The 10,999-nt window shown below is 37.7% G+C and overlaps 1 protein-coding gene across 1 annotated transcript; it reads right to left on the bottom strand.

The window, feature by feature from the left end:
* Nucleotides 1-9,053: 9,053 nt before the first annotated feature.
* LOC131230584 (uncharacterized) lies at nt 9,054-10,161 on the bottom strand. The gene is made up of 3 exons (XM_058226490.1): nt 10,020-10,161; nt 9,908-9,947; nt 9,054-9,779 (listed from the first exon to the last, which is right to left on the bottom strand). The coding sequence occupies exons 1-3, from the start codon at nt 10,052-10,054 to the stop codon at nt 9,495-9,497; spliced, it is 360 nt and encodes a 119-aa protein (XP_058082473.1). The 5' UTR covers nt 10,055-10,161; the 3' UTR covers nt 9,054-9,494.
* Nucleotides 10,162-10,999: the final 838 nt, after the last annotated feature.

The raw sequence follows: 10,999 nt of genomic DNA, 5'->3' as shown, positions 1-10,999 counted from the left end.
ATCGCGGGCACCAATCTTTTTCATTTTTCAATTGAATGTGGACCATCAATGCATTTCTCTTCTCAACCGTTCAATTGTCCCATATTCTTAGAATGTGTTGGAGATTCTCTAGCTCCATATACATACAGCTTTCTGTCCCACAATGGCAGATGAGCTTGAGATCTGATCTGTCCAAGAACTCAAAATGCCACACATGAGGAAGACAATGGACGGTCCATAATAAAGGTGATAATTGACTGAGTTGGCTGTCGGGTTCGGGTACTGGCCCGATGTAGGTCGGGCTGGGGCCTGTAGGTCGGTGGCCTGAATTTGGAGTTTGGTTATTAAACTGTCTGGCTCGGACCTATCAATGCCCGATGTGAGCCCGATAATAAGCCCAAGTAGACATAAATGGATGGGCTTACCATTAACTGAAGGCCCGAATTCAACGGGACGGCCCGCTCGTATCATTTTGGCCCATTAATAGTTGGGTCCGGGTAACCCAGATCGGGCCCAGACCCGGCCTGCTAAACTATGGTGCGTTGGTGGGCCCTAAGCATTTGATCGACGGTCAAGGAACACGCGGTCCAAATCGGCTACCATCGAGAAAAGTTAAATATACGATTTTGACCATTCATCTTGTTTGTGAGCCCCACAAATGACCAACGGTAACAAGATGGAAGACCTTGAATTATTTAACCAAAATTGCCTAGCCATGGATCTAGACCGTCCATCTCATGGGCCACACTTTTAATTAACCGTCCTTCTCAAGAATCATTTTGATTGGATAACCCTGGCCATCGGATCAATGGTTGGAGTCCCAACTGTTAGATTGATATATGTCCTAAGATCAATCAAGATATCCAAGTGGGCCCATGATTTGAAGTTGCATTGCCACATGGATCCTGGGATTTGCTTTTACAAAGCGTGTGTGCGCGCACAAAATCTGGGTCAGTCAACAGGTCGACCGCATTGAGTAGGTTCCACGTCCTGATTATGAAAATTGGGAGGCTAGCAGCTAGCCACGAACACAAGTAAGATGAAGAAGGGCATTCTTGCGTGTGAAGACCATTCATCCAGTGGGCCTCGCCATGTGTGCAGATAGTCATCAGGTGGGACATGCGTCTGTGGGACAAATGGATGGTTGAAAGGGATTGATCAATGGTCCGCAGTCAATGTACACAGCTGGCCCACATAATCAAAAACCTCTTTAAGTTCCACACCACGTGCCAATGAAAGAGTATGATTTACCTACTGCCCATCCGGCGTAGCTTAAAGTGGAAGGATTTCTCTGTGCCTAAGGCTCGAGAGGAGAAAAGTATTTTTTTTTTTTACGGTCGTAGTGAGATGTACCAAAATAATATATTCTCTCACAATGAGAAAATTCAATTTACAGTGTCCAATTAAGTAAATTAAGTATGAGACCTTTAAAACTATAATTCTCCTTATAGAATGACATAATGTCATTATAGTAAGGGTCTTTTTGGGAGCGTTGATTTGGAATCTGCTGGATCAGGAATCCCTTGGATTTGAAATCGTCCTGTTGTGTTTGGCACTGGATTCATAATATCCAGGAATTGAAAAGTAGTTATGCATAGAATATTTAGAAGGATTTGAATTTAAATACTAAATCAACTTTAATATCTTTAAGTAGTGTATGTAATGTTTGACATAATGGTTGTAATAAGCCCGTTGAAATATATATTTTGTCCGAAAATGATAAAATTCCGAGTCTTGGATGAGCCACAAGAACAAGATCACATCCAAGTGCCAACCAATGATTTTTAACCATTGATTTAGGTGGACAATGTTTGGACTGCGCATATCACCGTATTAAAGTTATTATAGTTATGCAATTGAAAATCTTATTGTTTTGGGATATCATCAGTGGACCATCTGCCTAATGGATTAATAATTTAATAATACATGTGAAACTCTTGGAAGGATTTTAGATGTAATCCAAGCTTTCACCTTAGATTTCAAACCCTCTCTTCAAGGGAATTTGGCACCTCAGCTGCTTTATAGTGCCAAACATATTAAGAGATTTGAAATCTCCTCAAATCCCTTAGACCTTAGGATAATATATATATACACAAAAAGAAAAACAGTCTTTACCGGCGGCCAAAACCGCCCCTAAAATCACTAAAAACCGCGGTATAAGAATTAGCGGCGGTCGGACCGTGCCGCTAAAGGGGGCGTCCCTGTAAGTTTTACCGGCGGTCGTATCCTTTTACCGGCCTTTTTATGGTCGCCGCTACAAGGACTTTTAGCGGCACTTATTATCCTTTGCGGCGTTTCTGTGATTGCCGCTGAAAACTGTTAAAGCGCCGGTAAATACTCTAAAAGCGCCGCTAAAATAAAGTAACGCCGGTGATAAACGCCGCTAAAGGTGTACCAAGTGCCAATAAAGCAATTACTATATTGTTTTTAAATATTTAAAACCTAAAAAATATTGTACAACATAATTAAAAATGAATACTAAATAAATTGTATTACTTTACAATAAAAAACATATAATATTTAGAATAATGTGTTGAAAATATTCTAAATACATATAAAAAAAATCCCTCCATGCAACCATCATCTGTCTAGGTTCATAACCTACAAGACAAAATAATAAAAAAATATATAAAGTACATTTCAACAATTTCATGTGATTTGGATAGCATATCATATGACAATCAATGCCCTAGTAAGAACGCATTCCTTCCCATACAAGTCAATGAAAGGAGGCGCTCATTCACTATAAGCAACATGGTCAAATTCCAATCCATTTGATGTGTAACCCATTTTGGGATGAAAGCCAAAAAGCAGGTTGATCTGTGATTTGGGATCAAAGCCAAGTGTGACTTTTGATAATTAAAAAAAAAAAAAAAGAGAAAGAAGATCTGTTGCCTGCTAATAATGACACAAGAAAAGGAGATGTACCTGTGTCTTCTCAAGAGGACGGAATACAACAACCTCATATCCAATCATATCATGGCTGCCTCCTACAACAATGTCAACAAAAAAAATGAAATTAGCTATTTGCCACTAGCTACCCAAGATTTATAACAACGCACATGTACACATGAATTCATGCCAGGTATGGCTAAATTAAAGCATTAGACACCATGTTCATCTTTGACACCAACACAATAATATCTAAGAAGTCTTAAAATGAATGTTAGCTTCAAAAATAGTTTTTGGCCAATTAAAAACCAATTTTATAAGAGGGGAAGGGAAGCTCGTTGAATGAATCAGTCTCTTCAGTCGTAGCTCAATCCATTGCTCTAGATGTTTATTTACTGGAAAATGGGCTAGAGTCAAGAGCTGAAGTTGCAGAAGCGCACATTTCAGCACCTGAGATTGAGAAAGCCGAAGAAGCTGAAGTTATAAATGCACCCATCTCTCTTATAGTTGTAGCTGAGAAGCAGGATATTATGGGTGATGCTTCAAATGTAGGCATTACTGTGTTACATGAGAAACAACAGATAGTGCCAGAACTGGTAGCTGGTGAAGGAGGAGCAATTGCAGCTGAGGGAAACGGGTTTCAGGAAGATGGCATTCTCAGTCACAAGAATCCAAGTGCTAGAACTGAGGTTACTGAATCAATTTTAGCTAAAGTTATTGCTATGGATGTTTGTTTAGCAGACAATGGGCAAAATCAGGGGACTGAAGTCGTGGAGATGCATGTAGAAGCAGATGTCTCTTTGCTCGATGAGAAGCAGAAATCTGTGGGCAACTCTAAGCAACATACAGGACCAGAATCAGTAGCTAGTGAAGGAGAGCAAGTTGTGGCCGAGGAGAATGAAATTCATGAAGATGTTGTTGTATGCCACAAGAATCTGAGTGTTGTAATTGAGGATACGAAATCACAAGAATTTGAGGTAGTGGAAACACATGCATTGGTGCTTGAGATGACAAAAATTGAGGAAGCTGGAGTTGTAAAGATGTAGGGACTGCTTTTTCAGATGAGAAGCAGCAAGCAGTTTCAAAGTTAGTAGCTGGTGAAGGGGAGGAAGTTGTGGCAGATCGACATCAATTTACAAAAGATGGTCTTCCATGTAGCGAGAGTCCAAGTGCTGGCATTGAGGTAGGGAAATTAAATTCAGCTCAAGTTATTGACATGGATGTTTGTTTGCCAGAAAATGGGCAAAACCCAGATTCTAAAGTTCAGGAAATGCATGTAGAAGAACCCAGAATCTGAAGTTCTGGAAATTCAGCTTAAGTTATTGATAGGTGAGAAGCTTTTTTGAACATTGTCCATCCATCAATGATGATAAACACTGGTTCAATGGTCTGGATCATGAGACAATTGGGTTCCTATAAACTCCATGCATAAGAGAGAAGTTTCCTTCCGGACACTAACAAATTGACACTTACTTTAAAAAATAAACACACACACACACACACACAATATATATATATATATAATATTTGTTACCTTAATGTGAAGGTTGATTATCGTGATTGAGTCAGTAATAATGGCTTCTTTTTCCGCAATTGGATGATTTGGGATCAAATCCATGACCTCAACCAAGGATCGTCTTTGGGTCCCATGTTTGTGGCCCATTCCTGAAAGACCATTAGCTCAAATGATAAACAATTCATATAAGGAAAAAAAAAAAAAAAAACAAATTCATGAATTAGATACATTACGTGAAAAACTCAGGCTATTTTTCAAGTTGGCCATGACCTGCAAAATATATGGAAGGCTAAAAAATATATGATTTTGTATCACCTTTCCCAATCCAAACATGCATGCTTAGTTGGATCTATGAGACAGCCCAATTATGAAACATAAAATTAGCACGAAAATGGGTTTATGAAGTAGTTCATCAAACTAATCCTAAATTGTACAATGAAGTGTAGTAGGTGGACTCATCGATTCCGGTTCATGAATACCCCAAACAACGAACTCGAAGCGAATGCCATCCAATGAAAATGGACAAACTACAACTACCAGACAATCCTTATCATCTGAGAAAGCAATCTTGACTGTTATCTCACATACCCTTTGAAGCTTCCGTGTTTGGGACCGAGCTTCTTGAAGATAGAATACCAACTTCAATACACGCTTCTTCAGCTCTTGATCAGCTCTCCGGTGTTTCTCCAGCTGTTTAATAAATAGGGGAGATTTGGTTACATAAAAGATGGAACAAACATTCAAAACTCTAGTATTCACGATCTCATAAGATGGGCCTCATGTACAATTGTTTTCCAAGCAGCTTAATCAAATGTTGCACATTTTCAAACCAAATCACAAAACTCAAGCAATATTAGGCAAGACCCAAAGACAATTACCACTTCATGCATTGCCTGAACAACTCTAATTTCTTGCCAATATTCATTTGGCGACTTTGAAAGTATAAATATTAAAAGTTATTAAATAGATACAAATTATAAAGAAAAGGCTACCTAGCTAGGCTCGTTTATCAACACAGGCTGGAATCGTCGAGCTAATGCTTTATCCTTTTCAAAATGCATCCTGTATTCATAAATAGAACCTGAAGGTTCCTGGTGTCTGCCGCCTTGCAATTAGATGAGCTCCAGTGTATTGTGCAAATTTCAAAACAGAGTAATGGGTGTCTATAACTGTGGACCCACCTCTCATAGTTGTTGCATGAGGGGGAAGAACCAGTATATGACTACCGTTTAGAGTAAACGCTTACAGGAATCCTCTCTGGATATTTCCCCCTAATTCTAGCAGCCTCAACACGCCTTTTCTCTGCATACATTCTGCTTTGAAAGGGATGTTTCTAGGGACAATGTGCAGCTTGGTTGCTGCTCCAAGGTAGCTACATGCTGGTATATCAACATAAAAAACAATAAATACTCCTTAATAAATAGCTTAGTAAATAATTCACCACTAAGAATCCATACCAAAACTATTTGTGACAGTGCATCCGTATCTGGACAAGAGTAAGGGAATTGGATACAGAGAGGTTCAGAATTAGAATCAAAATGGCTTTGGATACAGAGAGGTTCAGAGTTAGAATCCCACACCTGAAGATTGCCTTTATATGATTTAAATGATAAATATAATCAAATAAAGGAAAAGACTACAAATTCATATATCTGATCTAGGCATGATTTATTGTCAGTTCAGGTTTCATGGGCCTGAATCCAACCCCAATTAGTAAATCCGATTAAATTGGGTCAGTCAGTTTGGGTGCACATGCTCCCACATATTCATATAGTAAAATCTCCTTGACATGAGTGGTGAAAACAATTGAAAACTTCATATATTTAACAGGACCACAACATGAATGAAGATCAATGGTTCTAAATTCCTCACAACTCAGGCCCAAATTTGGTGACGCAGGTTGTTGGCCTCATAGGCCCAACCATACACATGCCAAAAATCTTCCTGGTTAAATGATCCTAGCTTTTCAGTCAGTGGCCTACAAATAGTTAATGAGAAAAATACATCCACTATCTACATTGAATGAAAGGTTATATCAAAATGAGGAAAAACTAAGAAATGACTGGATGGAATTTTATGCTTGCCAAGAAAGACAACAAGAACAACTATGGCATTTGAACTAGATTTGAAGCTCTAAAATCACAAGACTATCAGGTCTCAGAACCAGCTATAATGTACTAAACAACCATCAATTCATCATATGATATCATCAACTACACAAATATCTGTTACCATCTTCAGAATCTCTCTTCTCAGTGGCTGCAACGTCTAAGATTGCTTTAAACTCAAGCACAATCATTACATCCATTTCAAAACCTGCCAACATGTAAGAAGCTATGTGAAGCATATAAAGTAAGAAAGTTATGGAGAGTTAGAGTAGTAAATATAAATGAGCCCTTGAGATGAGATTGAGCAAGATCTCACTGTTGAATTAACTCTTTTATTTCTTTCTACATCTTCACAACAAAAGGTCAGGTCATCCATGTTTAGGCCATAGAAACTTTGGCTCTCTAAATGCCAAATAATTTTGAATCCAAAAATCCAAAAAATGGATTTGAATTTTGAATTTCTACAGTTGAGGCCTTAGGAATTTAAAAACCCAAAATGAAAGTTACTGTTTTCTAGCAATGGAGAGCCAAATTCAAAGAAACAAAAACAACCAAATGCCATTTCATAGTCGTCTTACAGAAAGAAAGGAAAAAAGGAAAAGAAAAGAAAAACCCACTTGAGTTCTTTGAAATATGTCAAAATAATAATCTAAAAAGAAAAAAGAAAACCGTCAATATCCAAATAGAAGAAACAAAAGAAAACAGTCCTGCAAACTGAAAACAGTCCTGGCATTGCATGATAAATTGTATGATACATGAAGATGTAAGGGGCGGAAAAAAAAAAAAATCAGGCCATATTAAGAAGCATAAGAAGAAAAAGAAATCCTAGGAGCCCTTGGGCTCTAATATGTTGATGGAGCATAACTGAGAAATTGCACTAAGAAGATAGCATTAACCATCTTATTTTTCCCTTCAAATTTGGACTGTTGATTATTTTACTTTCAACAATCCGTACATCATACCTCAGTGACTTGACGAAATGCTCAACATCATACACACCTCGAAAACCACTGATTAAAGGATAAGACATTATTACTCTAGTTAGTCTAGCAATACAATCGAATTGGGTCATATGGATACAAGAAAGACAACTCAGAATTGAAAAATAAAAGTAAAATCAGTAGGCACGGGTTTCTGCAAGATGTGTGAGACAGGAACATGTAAAATTGTATCTATGTAAACAAAGGTAGCATGAATCCACTATTTTTCAGTTGTAGCAGGAAAACTGTAATTCAAATAGTGATTTCAAATGCATATGAACATTTTATGCAGCATCCACCCAAGATTTCTATATTAGCCCAAACTAAAGAATCTGATGGACAAAAGCTTTGGAGTTCTCTAAATGACTTTTTTTCCTATATTATTGTGTCACAGTTCATCATAACATGAATCATGTCCCAATGCACCTCTTTGTACATGTAGGGCACACTGTTCAGGGCCCAGCGGTTGATTTGAAGAAACCCACACTGGGTGGGTGGTACTAAAAATCTTTCAGATCAGAAGACTCCCAATTCTGAGATCGGTAGATTACATAATGAACCATCAGAAGAAAACAACAGCAGTCCAAACTAAAGTCACAGCTAGAATGGTTTAGAATTCCAATCTTGAAATCTTTTGAGACAACCCATCCATAGTGGGAACCATCACACCAATAGTCCAAATTTGCCACAAAAAAGGGCCTCCATTTTGCAAATGAGATGCATCGGGATAATATTCAAGTTCCGATGCATCAGGACCTTATAGTTCATTCCATGCTTCTAAGCATCCCATGCTAACCAAGTTCATTCAAGCCATAGATCAAACCCTCTTCTAGCATATTGGATGTCCCTTGGTTGGAGGAACTGAGCAGGCATCATTTGTTTCCACCCTAATTATCAATCCATTTAAATTTTCAAGTCCTACCAAAAAGGAACCTCGAAACAGAGGCGAACATGAAATGGTTCCTATTTCTCTCAATGCCTCGAACAATGGGCAGTTAGATGCTTCTGGATGCTGTTCCATATACTCTGTCAAATTAAATGAAACCTGTTCAAAAGATATTTAAAAGATAAAACACAACATTTAATCCAAGGCCCAAGATTATAGCTACACATGAACTTACATTCATAGGGAAATAAAACTCCTTGATTTTAATCAAGAAACCTAATAACAACGATTGTGCATAACTCATAGGGAACTAGCATAAAGCACTCAACGTCCAATGGTGCAGATTAGCTATAAACCTTAGAAGTCAAACCAAATTTGGACGAACACACAAGTGAAGAAAAGAAAATTTGCATAGACTATGGTTTGTCACTTCCTTTCACTTAACATGGAAGGAACTGTTGGATTAGCTATAAACTGTAAATTATTCAAATTTGCATGAATGCATAAGAGACAAAAATAGATAAAACTCCTTCATCTCTAATTCATATGAACAAGACCGACAAAAAGTCTATTCAACAAACAAAACAAGAATGAAACAAAAGACATATAACAAATCAACCACCTGTAAACATGAACCACTTAACTCTTAACTGTTGCTTCCATAAGTCATCCAGGCAATAATGCTCAGTTGATAAATCCAAGATACTCTAACATTTATCTATCCAGCCATTAGTAGATCAGCAGTTACTCCCATATACAAAGTAAAAACAGAAAATATCAGATTCTCACCTTGCACAAAAAGAAAGGAAAATATCAGATTCTTGCCCTACACAAAAACATGAGACCTGGATATGTGGAGCCACAGGAAACTATGTACAGAACAAAACAGTGAAATTCAAGTAAGCTAACATGTTCAAGGTCTGCAAGATCTAGAAATCTGCCTCACGAAAGTGGAAAAAAAAAAAAAAAAAAAGAAGAAGAAGAAGAAGAGAAGCTAAAATATAGTGAGAATCAGCAAACAAAATGAAGAGGAGCTAAAAGACCCTGGTTACAAGTTCCAAAACCCAATTTCAGGTTCAAGATGATGACACTGAACCATGCACCAAAAAAATCTACATCTAAGAGATGATTGTCTATAAAGATGAATTGGATCCAGGGACTCTCACTTCTTGCCAAGGAACTGCCCCATACGAGCTTCCCATTGGCCGCATTTGTGCAGTTAAATAATGATGGAAATCTGGACAAAAAAAATATTCACTAGTATTAAAGAAAGCATCAAACGACCTTGCTTTTGTCAGATAAATAATGTTGGCTACGGTCTCTAAAGTTGTTGCCATCGGATATACTCCAACGGTCACGACCATTATAACAGTCATCCCGTCGTAAATTGCCAGAAAACCATGACAAATCAATTTCATCTGTAGGCACCTCATCCATAACTTCAGTTGACAAACAATACTATGATTAGAAGATCATTGGATTGTAGAAATGAGGATCTCATGTCAAATGGACTGAATAGAAAGGCTCCAGAGTAAATATAACCAACCTGCCTACTTGACAACACTCTCAAGCCTAACTGTGTGTGCCTGCGATATGAATGAAATCTACATTCAGACAACGAAAAAGTCCAAGCAATGTGAGAGAGGCAGAACACAAACCTCTTGTTCAGGCCCAACAATTTGAAACTCTTCATCCATCATTAAGTTTTTATTGGCAACATTTATTTCATCCATAGATGGGCTAGGCAGAACTGTAGGCTCCTGTGATTTCTGATCCTTCTTGGAATGATCAGAATTTGAAGTCATATTGACCATCACTGAGATCCTTGGAACTGGATGGTTTCCATCTATTTGGGAGAACAATTTCCACAACCCTGTTACAGTACAAAGCAACAGGCATTGATTAATTATGGAAGAAATACCAATATTGGGTCATGAAAATAACTCTTGCAACAAAATGAGAGGTAAGACGAGCAAAATTTCAAGACCACCATAAGTTCTTAGAGGTATCCATGTTAAACATACCCCTCCTGTATCCATGTATCCTACTCGCATATCAACCAAGACGTGCTTTACAATATCCATGTAACTTATGAAAGAATACCAATAATTTGTCTAATCATCATGTGAACCACTAGTTACTATCTTTTAGAATAAAAACTTGCTCATGATCTACATCCAATATCCACGTGTGGATTGCTTGATGAGTAAACTATCTTGATTTTTGTATGGACATTTTGATGGTGAGCCTCTCTACCTAGTGTTCAAATGTCCCACAAGCTTGCCACATTAGAATTTGCATTACATGTGAAGATGCAAATAGAGAAGGGCATGTTAAGGGTTATAAATACTAAAATGTGATAAACTGTTGACATACTCATAAATCATAATGTACATTGCATTGTGGCTTAGATTGTGCCATGATTTTAAAAACAAAAAAAAAAAAAAAAATGCTGGCCTCACATGTGGAAGTAGATATCATAAAATGCTCTGGTTCCACGGCTCAGTTTAGACAGATTGTGTTTCAACTATAAGATCATGTGTTTAAGTTCCCATGTGGTGTGATGTGGGCGTGTGACTATATAAAAAAAAGTATATTGTGTAAGTGCAGGGTTTATGAGTCCAAGAGTCACTATGTT

Source organism: Magnolia sinica, chromosome 2, assembly GCF_029962835.1.
Source record: "Magnolia sinica isolate HGM2019 chromosome 2, MsV1, whole genome shotgun sequence".
Lineage (NCBI taxonomy): Eukaryota > Viridiplantae > Streptophyta > Magnoliopsida > Magnoliales > Magnoliaceae > Magnolia > Magnolia sinica.
Note: the sequence above shows the minus strand (reverse complement) of the source record. Positions and strands in the feature narration are given on the sequence as shown.

Bases quoted from the DNA above. Each gene is read 5' to 3' on its own strand.
- LOC131230584 (XM_058226490.1), bottom strand. From the start codon at position 10,054: ATGAAGAGTTTCAAATTGTTGGGCCTGAACAAGAG. The intron at 9,948-10,019 runs GTTTGTGTTCTG...TTCATATCGCAG, and splicing joins TTGTTGGGCCTGAACAAGAG to GCACACACAGTTAGGCTTGA. The intron at 9,780-9,907 runs GTTGGTTATATT...AGGTGCCTACAG, and splicing joins GAGTGTTGTCAAGTAGGCAG to ATGAAATTGATTTGTCATGG.